This window comes from Balaenoptera physalus (genome assembly GCF_965194825.1).
Source record: "Balaenoptera physalus genome assembly, chromosome: 14".
NCBI lineage: Eukaryota > Metazoa > Chordata > Mammalia > Artiodactyla > Balaenopteridae > Balaenoptera > Balaenoptera physalus.
In genome coordinates this window covers 34,606,984-34,625,269 of record NC_138893.1, presented here as the reverse complement: position 1 = coordinate 34,625,269, position 18,286 = coordinate 34,606,984, and the positions used below count along the sequence as shown (strand labels likewise).

Below are 18,286 nucleotides of genomic sequence, written 5' to 3'. Positions count from 1 at the left end.
AAATATTAACTTGGATAAATCATAATGCTGAGCAAAAAAAAAGAAAGAAAAAAGAAAAGCACTTTACAAACGAATACAAACAGCACGCCATAGCATGGGAGGCAGTGTAGCACAGTGACCCAGTGTGTGGCTAGAATCCCACGGCCTGGTGTCACATCCTGGCACTGCCACTTGTTATCCTGAGCAAGTTGCATCTCCTTTCAGCTTTCTCACCTGTAAATTGGGGATCATAATAGGACTTACAGGCAGGGGTACTGTGAGAATTTATGAAAGTAATACAAGTAAAGCACGGGGAACAATGCCTGCCACCCAATAAATGTTAACTATTGTTCCAATGGTATAAAGTTTTAGAAGGAGTATAATACTTTGTTGAGTGATACATACACATATACCGAAGTTTAAAAACATACGGGAAAACAACAATTAACAAATTTAGAATAGTGGTTACCTCTGTAGGACAGGGAAGTTTAAGAGTTTAGGGAAGAGAAGGAGAGTGCTTCAACTACATTTGTAATACTTTATTTCTTTTTACTTTATTATTATTTTTTTTGGCTGCTTCTTGAGGCATGTGGGATCTTAGTTCCCCGGGATCCAACCTGCTGTCCCTGAAGTGGAAGCACGGGATCTTAACTACTGGACTGCCAGGGACGTCCTCGTAATACTTTATTTCTTAAGCTGGGTGGTAACCATATGTTTTTCTTAGATTGGTATGTGTGTATGAAATATGTCATATTAAAAAAAAATTTTTTTTAAAGATCGAATGAGATGAGGGTGGGATTGTATTCCTACAGACTCCAAAGATCTTTCCCTGATTAGTTTTGTGTGATTTGGGTTTGGAGGCACAGAGAATCCAGAAGAAAAGATCCTGCAGCCACCCAAACTGTCTGGTTCCTTCCCATCATTCAGATCTTGGTTCAAATATCCCTTCCTGAGGGAAGCCTTCTTAACACCCATTTCAGATCAGCGCGCCCCTATCCACTCTCTAACAAACGGCACTATTTTATTGAATAGGCTTATCCCTCTGGGCTGTTTTAGTAAGTTCCCCATTGGAATGCTCTGTCTTGGTCAATACTATATTTCTAAAGCCATTTTATTTTTATTTTTTAAATTAATTAATTTATTTATGGCTGCGTTGGGTCTTCGTTGCTGCGCACGGGCTTTCTGTAGTTGCGGTGAGCGGCGCCTACTCTTCGTTGCGGTGCGCGGGCTTCTCATTGCGGTGGCTTCTCGTTGCGGAGCATGGGCTTTAGGCGCGCGGGCTTCAGTAGTTGTGGCATGTGGACTCAGTAGTTGTGGCTCGTGGCCTCCAGAGCGCAGGCTCAGTAGTTGTGGCGCACGTGCTTAGTTGCTCCGCGGCATGTGGGATCTTCCTGGATCAGGACTGGAACCTATGTCCCCTGCATTGGCAGGCGGACTCTTAACCACTGCACCACCAGGGAAGTCCTAAAGCCATTTTAAATCCTCAGTTATTTTTTTTGTTTTGGATGGCTGGATGAATAAGGGACTGAATGAATGGAGTCCATTCCTTCATCCTCAGGACGCCTCTTTTGAGCCAGACTGGAGGGCAGAGGTAGAATGAGGAAAGCCTGAAGAGAAGAGCGAAGATTGGAGTGGGCTGAGGAGGGGGCGGAATGAAGATCTGGAGTAGAGAAATGCGGGCGATCTCTGAGGGTGAGGAGCCTGGGGTGAAGGTGAATGGAGGGGCAGACCCCCGGCAGAGCGGGGCGGAGGCGGGGGCCTCCAGTGCGGGGTCGGGGCCTGGAGGGAGGGAGGCGGGGCGGGGGCCTGCGGGCGGGGGCCTGCGGGCGGGCGGGCCCCGAGGAGAGGCGGAGCTTCTGAGCAGAGAGCTGGGAGCGGCGCTCTGCGGCGGCGGCGGAAGATGGCTGCACCTGAGGCTGCGGACCCTCTGCTGATGCTCGGAGTCGGGCTGATCGGTGAGGAGGAAGGCGCCCTGCGCCGCAGGCCCGCACCCGGTTCTGTCTCCGCCTGGCGCCGGGACGGTCCCTGCTCCCGCGGTCCCTGGCACCGCCCGCGATGGGGAGGGCGCGGCCCCCTCCATGTTGGGCCTGGGCTAGGGGCTGCGGGGCCCGGCCTCTTCGGCGCAGGGGCCCGGCCTGCCGCCCTGGGCCCGTGCGCCCGCGGCCTTGTGTGGGGCCTGCCGGGCCGGGAGGCGGGGCCAGGTACCCTGGAAGCCTCCTAGGCTCTGGGAGGGAGCTCCTCCTGGACGCCCCGGGCTGCAGAGGAGCCCGGACGTGGAGGGTGACCGAGCCGCGTAGGCGAGTCGCCGGTCATGCAGAGAGGAGCTTGCAGGCCGCGCGTTTGTGAGGCTGCAGGGCCGGGGTCCCTGCGAACGAGGGAGAGCCACGCGTGACTGCCAGCCCGGCGCCCGGCTGGCCCCGATCATGTGATCGAGCGATTCCAGACGCGGTGGCCAACTCCCAGCCCGCGGTGCTGCACGTTATGCATGGATTATTTCCCGTTTGACTCTCACCTCGGCTCCAGGGGATCTGGGTAATGTTTGATGCCCACTTTACGCAGCAGGTGGAGGCCCAGGGTGTCATTTGTGCAAGAACGCACATTAGGAAGTGGCAGACCCAGGATGGGGGACCCTTGCAGTCTAGCCCCAGAACCCCAACTCATACCAGTGGAGAACTGCATCCTAAGACAGAGGTCGTGCATATAACACAGGTGTCTACATAATCACAGTGGGTGGAATCCCAGTTCGTTTTGAGGAATTAATGGATGGGGAAGTGCATTGGGATCTTTGGGCAGTCTGGAGTGTGTGCCGGAACCTTGTGCAGGGTTTTTGAAGCAACCATTCATCCGACAGCGACAGTGAGCACGGGGTTGCTTGAATGAACTTCTGTCGGTTCCCTGAGTGCCATTGTCCTTTGAAAAAGTATTCTTCTGAGATTTTTATATACCCCTAAACCCTAGTACCCAAGCACATTGCTTGGATCTAGCAAAACTGGCGGAAATGCGGCGAAATGTTGCTGATTATTTTCACTGTCTTAAAGGAGTGCGTTTACCTGGGAACGGCTTCCTGTGCTCATCTCTAATGTGATTTTTTAAAACTGTTTCAAAGCAAAACCTAAGTACCTCAGGCATCTTAGTCCTTCTTGAAGGTACCTCGGAATTAAGGCTGAATTAAACTCTGACTTTATCTGGTAACAGCAAAGAAAAAGATGGCTTATCGTATTTTCAATTCAGTTTTTTAAAATTTTTCATGTCGACATGAATTTAAAAGGGATTTGCTTAAAAATAATGGGGGGGGGGGAAGGGGCGCTCCTTCCCCTTATGAACCAAGGAGTGCCAGGTGTTGATAACTGCTGAAGCTGCGTGATGGAGGCTCATTTATCATTCTCTCTACTTTTTTTATGCTTGCTGTTTTCCATAATAAAAGGGTTTGTTTTTAAGTCTGTAGATCAAAAACTGGATTTTTACTGCTGTATGTTCAGTTACTGTTTCTCTAAAGTTTAGGCTATTTTTGCCTGGAGTTATTATTAGCAAATTGTTCCTATTTTGTTACTGAAGTGTTGACTTTGATGGTGAAACTAAATTTATGACTGTTTAACCATTATTATTAAAATTTTAAATATAGAATACGTACTATCAGTACATAGCATATGACAGAGATTTCACCATTTTCTTAATTTCCAGTTTTCAACAAACTCATCCATTCTATGTATTTATTAAAGATCCTTCCAACTAGATTAAAAGGTAAAGTGTGGGAGGAGATAGGGAAGACCCCTAGCAAACCTCTAAGGCTACATTTTCATTCATGATTTGTTAGAAAAGCTTTTTACTCAGGTGGCCTAAAATTCAAGATCAGGAGAGCTAGCTAATGTAACCAGGAGAGGTAGGTGAGAATTGGGGGGGTCTCACGTGCTCTGGGTTGCTTTGTAAAATGGGGTGTTAAAACTGATTCCACGAAGTGCTTCTGAGTAACCAATCAATTCACTTCCTTGCTGCTGTTTGACATTCTCACAGTGACCATCTTTCCACCGTAGAAAAGGACACAAATGGAGAAGTTCTGTGGGTGTGGTGTTATCCTTCCACGACAGCTACTTTAAGGAACCTACTGCTGAGAAAATGCTGCCTTACAGAGGAAAACAAACTTCTCCATCCCTTTGTCTTTGGTCAGTACAGAAGAACATGGTTTTATATCACAACAGTTGAAGTTCCAGATTCTTCCGTTTTGAAAAAGGTATGACTGTATGAGGGTCAAAAAGCAAAAAATATTTTAAGTGATGTAAGATTCCAGTAACCCTTAGCTTTAGACTTCATCATTCACAATACAGTTTGGAAAAATATTAAATATATGACTTTAATTGGGAATGTTCTCTTTCACATTTCACTCTCATTCATTATATTTATTGGTGTATATTATTTGACTGACCTGTGGTTGATATAGTGAAGCCTTTCCCAGGTTATAGTTGGATGGAGTAGAAATGTAGAAGTATTTTCAAAGCCTGGATTCTGATTAAAAGTGGGAAGAAGTATTTTTCCATAATTAAAAACTATTTTAAAGGAATAATTATCCTAGTTAAGAAAACCTTTTCATTTGTTTATGGATGATAAGGATATGTTAAGAATAGAAAGGATAATTAAGGAAATTCATGTGTTCTGTAGACTTTGTGTGTGTGTGTCATTTCATATGAACACCATCAAGGTGACAGACTAAAAACCAGTAAGTATGTGGTCGTTGTGGACTTTCCTAGTCCCACACAACCAGTGGCTTTTTCAGAGGAAAGAATATTGGGAAGAAGTGGCTGAGCTCCTGGTCGGTTTCCGGGTGGGGACTTCTTTTACAATTTCAGGGCTGACTTTATAGTCAATCACCAGACAGTAGGAAGCATGTCCAGTTTAAATGTAAGGAATTATGTTTAAAATAACAGGAAGGCAACAATTTAGAAACTGTAAGAGGTTTAAGATAAAACAGAGATTAATAATTAGAAAATGTAAATTGCAGAAAGATACCCATTAATGGGAATAATAGGTATATGATTATCAGAAATTTATATGTATAATAATAGAGGCATATGAATAAATGAAGGTTATTATAACAATGCCCTTTAGCCTATATAGCATTTTACAGAGAATTGACTATTTTGGGAACTGTATGATTTTTACTGTATGAATTTTACTGAAACGTATTTTTGTTGTTTTCCATCCTTCTATTTCATTAGTGAAAAACAGTCACTATGTGGTAGGTCTGATATAGCATTCTTAGTTCTGCTTTGATGAGGGTGGGGGGCTTAAATAAAAAGTCACATTTCTGATATTTTTGAAATATTTTTATGTTTTTGAGGAAAAAACTCTAACTCTAAAAAATTAAATATATATGTATATATAATTTTTTTTATGTGTGTATATATACATAAAAGTATAAAGAGGCAAGTGAGGACTTGGTACATTTTGGTCTTTTCTTTTTAATGCTGGTATGTCTTATACAAGAGGCTTGTTAGGATACAGTAATAAAGATGAATTCTATTAAAGTGTCTTTAAAGAGTGTACTTTTTTTTGTTTGTTTTGGACAGGTGACTCATTTTTCTATTGTTCTGACCGCCAAAGATTTTAATCCAGAGAAATATGCCGCCTTCACTAGGATATTGTGTAGGTCTGTATGAAACCTGTATTAAATGCTAATATACAAAAATGAAGATCTTACTCAATAGTAATACAGCAGATTTCTACACTGAGGAAGCATATTTCAGCCTTCTGTTTCCCCAACTTAATCTTTACTGGCCCTTCGGACACTGTTTTATAAAGAGGAACTTTGTCTTCTGCTTCCATGGTACTGCTCTTATTAGGGAAAATGGTAGAGGGGAGGAGAAGAGGCAGTTTGCACAACTATTGTAATTTCTGGGTACTTTGAGTCACTTGCCACTTTTGGTCTGTTACTTCTACTCATTTCCAATCTGGAACTTTCCTTAGGATGGAAGTGGTAAGCTGGTTCATTTGTGTCAAGGTCTGTGTGTGGGAGTCATTTGGGGAAAGTCAGTGGGCATTTTGAATTATGCTAAAGCACAGGAAAATATTTCTTAGCTGGAATGCTGAGGAGCTGAGAAACTGATTTTTTGGTTAATCGTTAAACTGAAGGATAGACTTCTTCAGTTTCATCCCAGCTGTTGAAAAAATTTAACTAAAATATACAGTCTCCTTTTTTGCCTTGATAAGTATATCTGGTGGAATTAATGAAATCCGTCTTATATGTTAGGGATATTGGCTTTTTCTTTAATCAAGGCTTTTTCAGGGTTTGGGGTTTTGGTTTTTTTCTAATATCGTTACTAGATAGAATTATAATTCTCAGTGTTATGTATTACTCTCAGCCCTCAAGTTTATGCCCAATAAGTAGGGTTTTTTTAAGGGGGGGGTGGATAAGGGGAGTTGTTTCTGTTTTTCTCACTATAAGCCTGATAAATGGTTGCCTTTTTGCCATTTCTGTGTATGACCACGTGCACATGCACGCATGCGCGCGTGCACAGCGCAAGAATACAATCTCATCACCTACGTGTTTCGGTTAGGTTGTATTTTGACAAAATGAAGTTTTAGTGTTTTTGCAGTCAGCTGTGATAAGATAAGGCTTCTTGCTTTCAGTGAGATAAATTCCAGGTGTACGGCTCACTGTGGAATATAAACAGTTTTCTGCAAATGCGGCACTGACACAAAGGGAGATTATTATTGTTAGAAGGGGCTCTATCCAGAAGCCGTGAACTAAAAACACTGCAAAGGTGTTTTTGAGCAACCGTTGGACTCCCATTTCATTTGATTGAGTCAGGGTTAGGTTACTCAACTGAATTCACTGGGAAATGTTCTGGGGCCCAGAAGGCGAGGTTGCTTTAGACCCCACTTCCTGCCCAGGAGGAAGCCCAGAGGGTGTCTCCGCTTGTGCAATGCTGTGGCGTTGTCACATTCTGGATTCTCTTCTCTGTCGTCGCAGTTACAAGAGAAATGAGGGCTCAAGCTATTGCCAGCCACCTGCTCTGCCCCCACCCCTTACAGCACTTGAGTGCTTGCCCTAGCGCCTGTCCACGCTCACGTGCTCGAGTGCACACACACTCACTCTCCCCGTGTGCACATGTGCCTGTTCACACACACAGAGACAAGCACTTTATTTTTCACTTTCCCTTTATTTTCTATTTTACTTCTATTGATGTATAGTTGATTTACAATGTTGTATTAGTTAGACACACACTTTTTGATGGTGGTGAAGTGCTCCCTCCCATTTCTGGTGAGAGGTGCCCTCCACAGGGCGCTGCTCACCGTGGCCATGGAAGCCCGCATGGAGGGGTTCATTCCCCCTGTGGGATCTGGGTCCAGAGCCATGACCCCTTTCTATAATTTTAAATTTAAAAATTTTTTTAATAAATTTTATTTTATTTTAAAAAATTTAATAATTTTAATGGTGTTTTTTGGTTTCCTGCTTTGTTTTGGTGGTGGTTATATAAGCACATCGTAAAAAGAAATGCAAATAATACCGAAGAGTATACAGTGAAACCTAAGTCCCTTCCTTCCCCTATTCCCCATCTCTAGTTCTACCTACCGACTCCCCACCCCAAGGCAGCTCCTGGACTTCCCTTCTCTATATCTTACTGGAGATATTTTCTTCATATACAAGCATGTATATGGGGTTGACTGTTCTATATATATGATAGTTTACCATATTCATTGTTCTTTGCCTTTTTTCCCCAATTTATGCATTGAAATAATTTAAAAACACTGATGACTAACAAAATTTAGTAAGCAGTTAAATCACATGCTTTTTTCACTTAGTCTACAGTAAATATAGTTTTCAAGTGATCTTTCTTAAACAATTATTTTATTTTCGTCCCAATTTTCTATCCCTTCAGCTACTAAAATGCCCAAGTAGACCCAGTCCTGCTTCTCCAGAAGAATTTACATTTACTTACTTACAGGAAGATATTTCAGGGGAAGGGGCTGATTTCACATGTGAGCTATAAATGTAGCCAGTTTCCTGTCAGCATTTTCTGGAAGTTTTAACTTGATGAATGTGTCTAGTGTGCATTTATCACCGGAAACTTAAAGGAGTTTGATTTCTTAATTATCTAAATACAGCTACCTCTGAGAACTCTGATAATAAATATAGGTTCTACACCTAATTACTGCTTTCTTTGTGAACAATGCATAAAACTCCTTTCTTGTCAGAGGATATCCAGCAATAAAACAGTTGTTATGACTAACAAAAACAGTTGTGAATGTAAGACATAAAAAGAGATAAGGATACAATATCCTTGAGAACAGCAGGGCCTCAGAGAGTCCACAGTTCATTCTCCTGCCTAAGTGGACCACAGCAGGCCTCCCCAGATGTAACAAGAGAGCCGACTTCACAGAACTGTTGAAGGTTGTTCAAGTGGTTGTTTTGTTTTTCTAGTACATTTTCTAATTAAATTTATAGAAGTAACCACATCATGAAAAGATTCAGGCATTCAGAGGTGTATTAGCAAGTTGGCTTAGATTCTTTAGAATATACCTGTGCCTGGCCTTGGTGCGTTTCTCCAGGTGGTTCATGCTAACTAGTAGCACGCTTGCTTTTTGTCCTTTCTCACAGAATGTACCTGAAACATGGGAGCCCAGTTAAGATGATGGAGAGTTACATCGCGGTTCTCACAAAGGGGATGTGCCAGAGTGAAGAAAATGGCTCTTTCCTTAGCAAGGATTTTGATGCCCGAAAGGCATACCTTGCAGGCTCCATCAAAGGTAAAAAATAAATAAATAAATAAAAAGAAGAAGCAAAAAAGAAACAAAAACCCATCCCAGATGAGTCCATCCCAACAACAACAAAATCCCCAAGCCAAGGACAATCTGTCATTAGACTCTGTTATTTCATCTTTCCATATATTTTCATCTACATTATATTTGTTTCCTATGCAGGAGGGTAGTTCAACTTCTACATTTCCTTATGTGGTTAGAACTCCGTCAGGAAAGCAGACTTCTGTGGTGTTTCTTTCCATATGATTCCAGCTGTTAATACAGAAATGTTCTTTCACCAGTGAGCTAAAGTTCACGGGTCAAGGTCTCCACTGACTTCCATCATTTTCCTTTCCTTAGATCTTAGCAGTGACCTGTTCCACCTGGGGCGCTCAAGTCCCTGCCCCAGAGTTCCCATTCTAACTCCCCATCACTCTCTCCTCGCTGGAAAGTCCAGCCTAGGGCTAAACCGAGACATCAGGTCCTTAAGAGGGAAGAGAGGGGGACTCCAAGGGCGATGCTGGCCTCCGTTCTCATCCTCCCACAGCACCTGTCTTCACTCTTTTTTTTTTTTTTTTTGACTGTGTTGGATCTTCATTGCTGCGCGCAGGCTTTTCTCTAGTTGCGGCGAGCGGGGGTTACTCTTTGTTGCAGCGCTCAGGCTTCTTGTTGCGGTGGCTTCTCTTGTTGCGGAGCACGGGCTCTAGGCACGCGGGCTTCAGTAGCTGTGGCTCGCGGGCTCTAGAGCACAGGCTCAGTAGTTGTGGCGCGCGGGCTTAGTTGCTCCGCGGCATGTGGGATCTTCCCAGACCAGGGATCAAACCTGTGTCCCCTGCATTGGCAGGCAGATTCTTATCCACTGCGCCACCAGGGAAGCCCTGTCTTCACTCTTGATCCTACTGTTTTATATGGTTTCTAAGCATCCCTGTTGAGGTGTTAGGTGTTTGTCCAACTGTCTCACAAGGACTTATGCAATGATGTGTATGTGGGTTTGGGGGGGTGGGGTCAGTGAACATTTTTTAAAATTTAAGTTTGCACGACACCGAGGATGGTGGCTCCCTTCATATAATTCCACTTTCTTGTGAGTCTGGCTTCATCTGTGCATCCAGCATACTGTCCCTTGCGGGAGCAGGTGTAGCTACGGTAACGCCCATCCTGGGGAGCAGATGTATGGATTGATATGCCCATCCACCAAATAAGGTGCTTCTGTACTTACAACATTTACCTAAATTTATTCTCTGTGTTGAAAATAATTTTGCATTCATACAAGAATAATTTCCAATAAAAACTTGATTTCCTTATATAATGTTTAATGCAGTAACATAATTTTTTTTGTTTTAAGACATTGTATCTCAGTTTGGAATGGAAACTGTTATCTTACACACAGCACTGATGCTAAAGAAAAGAATTGTCGTCTATCACCCCAAAATAGAAGCTGTCCAGGAGTTTACCAGGTATGGTCTCTTATCATTAAAAAGTGTAAACTTTGTTGGCAGCCACTTTGGGGCCCTCTGTGTCACTGTGTGCCCTGTTCCTTTGCACATTGGTATAAACAGGCTGCGTTAGGTTGGGGGTGAAATATCATTTTGGTGTAATGTTTTAGTTTAGATTTAGTGGTTCAAGGTTACTGAATTTGAACAGATTCTTCTTTAAATTTTGAAATATGAATATTTTGGAGCGGGGAGTTTGCAAACTTTCCCTTGCCAGAGAGTAAATATCTTAGGCTTGTAGCCATACGCTCTCTGTCCCGACTACTTAACTGCCACAGGTTGCATAAAAGCAGCCATGGACAATACATACGTAAATGAATGAACTCGGCTATGTTCCAGTAAAATCTTATGTGCAAAGATGGGCAGCCGACCCATGGGCCATAGTTGCCTGACCCCTGTTTTAGGTAAGTTGTTTCTTCCATTCAATTTTATTACAGACTGTATTATTTTTATAATAAATATAGTTTGTTTTCTTTGCCAAATCTAACTTAGATTCTTCTGTAAAAGCAGGGGAACTAGTATTTATGCTGTTTACTGTATGCCAGGCATTGTATAAGTCACCTTAAATTATTAAATTTACTCATGACAAGAACCCTGGGAGGTAGTGTTACTGCCCTGTTTATAGATGAGAAGATGGAGGCTAAGGGTTAGATACTGAGAAGAAGAAAGGCTTGCTAGTCAGAAGGACCTGGGTTAAAGTCCCGGGAGGCAACTTCTTAGCCCTGTGACCACATAAAGTGTACGTAATGTTTCTATGCCTCAGTTTCTTTACCTGTAAAGTGAAGATTATAATACCTGCCTCGTAAGCTTGGTTTCAGGATTGGAAATAATTTCTGTAACGTGCTCAGCATGTACCTTGTCCATAGTGTGCACTCTAGAGACGATCATTGTTATTATGATTGTGATTGCCTTAGATCTTAGGTAACAGGACCAGAATTTTTACCCAGCTCTGACTCCCAAACCCTGTATTTTTCCACCCAATAACCCTTTTCCTCTCCATTTATGCTTCTGAAACTGGAGTGTCCACAGCTTCTGAGATATGTAGCAGGCCACCAGGGGGTTCACAAAACCACAGATAAATTTGGCACATACTTCTTCCTGAATGAAGTAGCTGTTTTATTGGAAGTTTCTTTAAGAAAACTTACTTTTGTATAAAAACAAACACAAAGTAGTTTGCAAGTTTGGCTGGAATTTTAAATATGAAATGCGAGACTTCAAAAAAATTTCTTGCTTGCAGGGCCCACTTTGGATTTTACCCTCAGGCTCCCTCCATGGCAGTCTGCAGAGCGGGCGTTGGGAGGAACACTTTAGAAGCATCCTTCCTTGCCACCATGGAGATCTTTTGAAACTTTACCTTGAGCTTTTTGTAGCCAATCTGACCCAACAGTCGGTGTTTAAAACATTGCATTACTTTACTTTGAAGCCTGGAGGAGGTGTTGGCATGTTTAGGGTTTGTTCTCCCTCTGCATCTGGTAGCCAGTTTCCTCCCCCAGAAGAAGAGGGAAGAGGATGGGCTGAGTCTCAGGTGTGGGCTGGCAGCCATCTGTGTTCTCACCTTGACCCCAGGACTCTGCCTGCCCTGGTGTGGCATCGACAGGACTGGACCATACTTCACTCCTACGTGCACCTGGACGCCGATGAGCTGGAAGCCCTGCAGATGTGCCCAGGTAGACAGCAGGCTCCCAGGGGATGAGAAGCTCAGCTTTACCAGGGTTGTTTGTTTTGGGGGATTTTTTTTTTTTTTAAGTGCATTCCTAAGGGGCATACTGATCATTTATTTTTTTTGGTAAATGCAACCAGTTTTTTCCCTTAAAAAGTTTTTTTAATTAAAAAAAAAATTGTGCACCTGAAACCAACACAACATTCTAAATCAACTATACTCCAATAAAAATTATAAAGTACAAAAAAAAATTGTGGTAAAATACACATCACATAAAGGTTACCCTCTTTTTTTTTTTTGGCCGTGCCTCATGGCTTATGGGATCTTAGTTACCTGACCAGGGATCGAACCCACGTCCCCTGCATTCGAAGGCAGATTCTTAACCACTGGACCACCAGGGAAGTCCCTAGAAATCTTAATTTTAATGTGTTGGGATTTTTTAGGCTTTTATGATTTTATTTTTTATATTTTGTTTAAGGAAAGTTCTATCCCAACAGTAGAAAGGTATTCTCCTATATATTCTACTAAAAAATTTTAAAGTTTTTTCATCCCCATTTAAGTCTTTAATCTACCTGGAATTACTATTTTTTGTAGGGTGTGGGTTTGGGATCTGGTTCCATTTTTTTCCATTTGGATAGCAACTTGGCTCAGGAACACTTATAGAATAGTGTCCCCTCTCCAGGAATCTGCAGTATCATTTCATTTCATTTCATTGATTGATTGATTGATTGATTTATGGCTGCGTTGGGTCTTTGTTGCTGCGCACGGGCTTTCTCTAGTTGCGGCGAGCAGGGGCTGCTCTTCGTTGTGGTGCGCGGGCTTCTCATTGCGGTGGCTTCTCTTGTTGCGGAGCACGGGCTCTAGAGCGCAGGCTCAGTAGTTGTGGCGCACGGGCTTAGTTGCTCCGCAGCATGAGGGATCTTCCTGGACCAGGGCTCGAACCCGTGTCCCCTGCATTGGCAGGCGGATCCTTAACCACTGCACCACCAGGGAAGCACCAGCATCCCCCATCTTAGGGGCTTTTTTTGTCACTTCATTAACATAAACTCTGGTGTGGTTGAAAGGGGGCTTGTTATAAATAATAAAAGACCCTCCGTTCACCTTTAACACTCTGGAACTATTTCAGGAACTGGGGACAAAATCCAGGTATTATAACAAAAGGTGCTCCTTTAACTCTTATCACTTAGGAAATTACATGTGTTGTAGGAGCTCTGGCCAGGAGCCTGGATAACCAAATATACATTTCTTATTATATCACAATATTATAGCCCCTTTATTTCCCAAATGATGGAAGAATTATGGTGTGTATTAGTCAAGGAAGCGAGTCATCACGCAATAAACATTTGTTAAGCACCTAGTATATGCTGAGGTCTTGGCAAGTTGCCGTATTATATAAGACAAGACGCTTTTCCTCAACGACTTTATGATCCAACTGGCAAGAAGAAATTGAAACTGAGCGGGGCCCTATGGGCCTCCCAGGCATGGAGGCCTTTTTGTCCCCCATTTTTTGCAGATAAGACTCCAGCCTCCATGGCCTTCCCTGAGTTCCAAAGGGCAGATTCGAACAGTTGCAGATCAAGGCAGGAGCAGCCCGGTCACCACCTCTCACTGCAGGAGACTACAGATATCTTCTGTGAAGATCCAAATTGGCTTCGGCCATTTTCAGCTTCCCCCCCCCCCCGCCTCTGGAGTCCGTCCCCAGCAAGGGTCCTTCTGCCCAGTGTCATTCAAGCCAACAGAATGAGTTTTTGTTTCGGAAGCAAAGGAAAGCTTCACCCTTTGATCAAAGAAGGGAGAGGTCGCAGCCGGTGCATCCACGCTCGCCCCCGCAAGCCGTGGTCGGGGCTGTTTTATAGGGATCTCGTTTTGTGGGTGGGACAGCAAAGCTGTCGTGAGTTGCCTGCAGAGCCCACGCTCCAGGTGGCAGTGCCGGGCGCAGTCTCTCTGCCCACGGCCCACCGCCGCCATCTTGAACTCCAGGTTTTTTAAAAATTTATTTATTTATTTGTTTTTGGCTGTGTTAGGTCTTCGTTTCTGTGCGAGGGCTTTCTCCAGTTGCGGCGAACGGGGGCCACTCTTCATCGCGGTGCGCGGGCCTCTCACTATCGCGGCCTCTCTTGTTGCGGAGCACAAGCTCCAGACGCGCAGGCTCAGTAGTTGTGGCTCACGGGCCTAGCCGCTCTGCGGCATGTGGGATCTTCCCAGACCAGGGCTCGAACCCGTGTCCCCTGCACTGGCAGGCGGATTCCTAACCACTACGCCACCAGGGAAGACCCCAGGTTTTTGATTTTGTTGCTGCTGCTGTTTTTTTTTTTTAATATATAAATTTATTTATTTATTTATTATTTATTTTTTGACTGCGTTGGGTCTTCGTTGCTGCGCGCGGGCTTTCTCTAGTTGCAGCGAGCGGGGGCTACTCTTCGTTGCGGTGTGCGGGCTTCTCATTGCGGTGGCTTCTCTTGTTGCAGAGCACAGGCTCTAGGCATCATGGCTTCAGTAGTTGTGGCATGCAGGCTCAGTAGTTGTGGCTCACGGGCTTAGTTGCTCCGCGGCATGTGGGATTTTCCTGGACTAGGGCTTGAACCTGTGTTCCCTGCGTTGGCAGGTAGATTCTTAACCACTGAGCCACCAGGAAAGTCCACTACTGTTGTTTGTTAAATGTTGTCACTTGGTGAAGTAAAATTGGTCCTCAAAAAAAAAAAAATTTTTTTTTTTTTTTAATCGTACTGCTCTGTGAAATCCAAAGTCTGGGAACCATTGTCTTAACACCAATTCCAAAAGTCTGCTAATTCTTGAGTTGCCCTGATTCCTTTAGCATTTATTGTATCAGATCTGAAATTGGTGAAGACGTTGCTGTTTCCACCATGCTATCCCTGAGGAACCCGAGTGTTTGGCTATGACTTTCCTGTTGACAGAGACCAAGGGGGGACAGTGGTCAAGAGAATCCTTGCTGCCTGCTGCCTCCTCTGTCATTCTTGACCCAAATAGCAATGACTGAAAAGCAGATGCTTTGCTTCAGCGTTCCTCCTTGACACTGAAACCTAGTTTTGGAACATTTTGAGTTGCTTGAGTTTCTTCAGGCAATTGGCGAAAATGTCATCTTAATAAATGCCATGGGATATAGCTAAAATGCCCTGGATAAATAAAGCAGAGAAGAAAAGCAGCTGATGAGCTTTTAGACTCACTCCTTTTTTGGTATGTTCACAATGTGATTTCTTCCTACTCTAGTAACGTTGGTCCTCTCTGTAATGCAGGTTACGTCGCTGGATTTGTAGACTCGGAGGTGAGCAATAGATCAGACCTGTATGATGTGTTTGTGAATCTGGCAGATAGTGAGATTACCATTGCCCCGCTTGCAAAAGGTTAGTTCTCTGTTCTGTTCTGTTGTTGACACAAGATGTAAGTCAAGCAGTTGTATCTTTTAGGCTGATTCTCCCTTTTGAAGGCCTGCTTCACCTGTTGTGCTGGAGGGATTTTTCTGTTTCTAGAACACAGCATTCATTTTAATAGACCTAATAACGCTTTCAGGGGTACATCTGAGTGCTTACGCTGTATGGTATATGTTAATAAGATAAACGGTCTGTTTATCTTGTTTCTTCCGTTTCGTATTCAAACAAGGTGTATTTGTTATCTATTGCTGCGTAAGAGATTACTTCTAAACTTAGTGATTTAAAATAGCAAATACTAATCTCACAGTTTTGGTGGGCAGGAATTTATGAGTGACTTAGCTAGGAGGTTCTGATTCAGGGTCTCTCATGAGGTTTTAATCAAGATATTGCCAGGGCTGCAGTCAAGTGAAGGCTCACCTGGGGCTAGAGAATCCATCTCCAAGCTAACTCACACAGCTGTTGGCAGGAGGTCTCACCACACGGGCCTTTGCATAGGGCAGCTTGAGTGTTCTCACCACGCGTCTGCTGGTCTCCCCAACAGTGAGTAATTCAAGAGAGGGGGGGACCACAGTGCCTTCTGTGACCTAGTCTGGGAAGTCATACATGATCACTTCCTCCATATTCTATTTGTCAAAGCAAGTCATTAAGGGAGAAGAATTAGACTCCATCTTATAAAGGAAGGAGTATCAAAGAGTGGGCAGACATCTGTCACTACACGAGGGTTGACTATGACTCCCGTGTGGAAAATCTTTTTGAAGGATCTCTCAGTAAGCACCAGGGAATGAGAGTATTATTGGGGCTAATGACCAAGAAAGGGTGTTCTAGTGTCATAGGGTCATCTCTGGCAACTGTAAATTATCCTAAATTACAGCTGCATAAAGTAGAAAAGATTGGGTTAAATATGTTTTGAGCTTAGGACACTAGGAGGTATTGGTTTTAGACAGGAATTACATACAGATAACAGCTTTTGTAGGGTCATTTATCTTTCTCCTAAAAGTGGGAGCAGCTGAATGCCAGCCAATTAGGGATTTTTGTTAGCTAGGTTCTGATTATGTGAGGTTTTATCTAGCAACCTCAAATTAATAGAACCAGAACTTGTTTTCACTTTGAAATTACAAATATAATAAATATTCATGGTGGAAAATTCAAAATATAGTATCAGGTCTTTAGGGGATATTGCCTTTTGTAAAGCCAGAGTGATAGAAAACTAGCTGTGGCCAGGGCCACTGAAACTGCTGAAGCGTTAGGACCGGAAGGCGCGGCAACTCCCTGCTGCCCTCTGCTGCTCTGAGTCTATAAAACGGGCTCATTCCAGTGGAGTTTGTCCCTCAGAGTATCAAACAGAAATTTCTGTTAACCTTCTGGCTGCAGAAAATAGCAGTGTATATAATTAATGTAACTTGGGTTGTTGCCTTAGCTCGTTTCCAAGGGCCTTTACACAGTGAATGTTGAGCTGCTTCTGCAGAACTGACAGGAAGTGCTGCTTTCACAACATCCCTGCCGGAAAGATAAACATGAATGCTCAACTGCGAAGACCTGGACAGGAAAGTCAGGCTGTTGCCTTACAGTCACAACCTATAGGCAGTCAGATTTCATTAGGTTTTGTCTAGAAAGAAAAATAAAAATTCTTATCAGAATTTTGGTTTTGTGGTGGTGTATTTTTATTTTGGACATGAAGTATATAAATCATGATCATGCCTTATCTCCTATCGTGTCACCATATTTGTGTGTAGTAATAAGATGGAAATGGGGGGGTTGTCAGTTGCTTTTTGAAAATTCCCTCTGCGTGGTCGTTCAAGTTTTCAGATAGATGATTACTCTTAATTATGTAAACATCTAAATATTCACACAACATATTCTTCTTGATCTCACCAGAGGCCATGACAATGGGCAAACTACATAAAGAAATCGGTCAGTTAATTGTCCAGTCGGCAGAAGATCCAGAGAAATCAGACAGTCAGGTTATACAGGTAATGCCTTCATCTTCCCGCTGACTGAGTCTCGAAACGGCATCGCTGGGCAGCGGCTGGTTATCTGCTGTTCACGGGCGCAGAGTGAAGTGACTGGAGAGGCGGGTGGGCAGCTGCTGAGATGAGGTCTGCAGGATGGCCCTGGCGAAGATGAGCCAATCAGTTACCAGGCTCCAGGGAGAGAAGGACAGAGGGCGTTGGTGCCAAAGCCAAGCGTTTATAGTGAAAGATGTGATTGCCAAGTGGTGAGAGGGGCCATAGGGTTTGGCGGGGACCCGCCAGCAGCACTGTCCTTTCTCTTCAGTGCTATGGCTGGGAGGAGTGGGCAGGTTTTGTCCCGAGAACCCAAACACTGAGACTGTCTTACCGGACAGATGGTCATTGCCCACCCATTGCCCTGTCAACATTAGAGGGAAAACAATGTTGGTGAAATGTGTAAATTTGAGTTTTGTATTACTGTGTTTTTCATGGACTAAAAGTGATACACAGATGACTCAGTGTAATGTATGATGAGAATGCCTGCCATGTTGTACGGGTTCAAATATTTGAATAAGTTAATGATGTCAGCAAACCAGGGGAAAGACATGACTTTAGTGCGAGCTCTGCTGAGTCCTCAGCCACCCAAGGGGAATGTCAGTCAGTGAAGGGGAATAAAGCCCTTGCGGCAGGTGCTGGGTCACGCATCCCAGGCAGGAGGGGACTTTGGGGAGAGATCTGTTCTAAAAACAATAGCAGTTCCTCAAAAAGTTACACATAGCATTAACATAGATTTGGTAATTCTACTTCTGGGTATATATCAAAAACTGCAAGCAGGAACTCAAGTAGATATTTGTGCACGCATGTCCCACAGCAGCATTATTCACAATGGCCAGAAGGTGAAGACAACCCAGATGTCCATCAGCGGATGAATGGATGAACAAAATGTAGTATATACATGTGGTGGAATATTACTCAGCCTTAGAATGAAGTTCTGACATGCTACCACATGTATGAACCTTGAAAACATGTTAAGTGAAATAAGCCAGTCACAAAAGGACAAATATCGTGATTCCATTCATATGAAGT

At 43.6% G+C, this 18,286-nt stretch overlaps 2 protein-coding genes across 9 annotated transcripts in view; one reads left to right on the top strand and one right to left on the bottom strand.

Annotated features, from left to right (window-relative positions):
- Positions 1 to 1,798: 1,798 nt before the first annotated feature.
- DENND10 (DENN domain containing 10) overlaps positions 1,799 to 18,286 on the top strand; it is an 18,436-nt gene continuing 1,948 nt past the window's right edge. The window contains exons 1-8 of one of the 6 annotated variants that reach the window (XR_014253388.1): positions 1,799 to 1,934; positions 4,011 to 4,207; positions 5,541 to 5,620; positions 8,573 to 8,721; positions 10,055 to 10,166; positions 11,769 to 11,869; positions 15,117 to 15,224; positions 17,127 to 17,466. Coding sequence is in view for 5 of the 6 variants with exons in the window: in XM_082424813.1 (XP_082280939.1) it covers positions 1,880 to 1,934; positions 4,011 to 4,207; positions 5,541 to 5,620; positions 8,573 to 8,721; positions 10,055 to 10,166; positions 11,769 to 11,869; positions 15,117 to 15,224; positions 17,127 to 17,221 (897 nt within the window). In the remaining variant the exon portion in view is untranslated. Of the gene's footprint in view, positions 1,935 to 3,990; positions 4,208 to 5,540; positions 5,621 to 8,572; positions 8,722 to 10,054; positions 10,167 to 11,768; positions 11,870 to 15,116; positions 15,225 to 17,126; positions 17,467 to 18,286 lie in introns of all 6 variants that reach the window. The other 5 variants (XM_082424813.1, XM_082424812.1, XM_082424815.1 and 2 more) reach the window with 5 other exon arrangements.
- SFXN4 (sideroflexin 4) overlaps positions 17,214 to 18,286 on the bottom strand; it is a gene marked incomplete at its 3' end in the record, with an annotated part of 24,392 nt that continues 23,319 nt past the window's right edge. The window contains exon 14 of one of the 3 annotated variants that reach the window (XM_082424819.1): positions 17,214 to 17,362. In XM_082424819.1, the coding sequence (XP_082280945.1) occupies positions 17,214 to 17,362 (149 nt within the window). The remainder of the gene's footprint in view (positions 17,363 to 18,286) is intronic. The other 2 variants (XM_082424818.1, XM_082424822.1) reach the window with 2 other exon arrangements.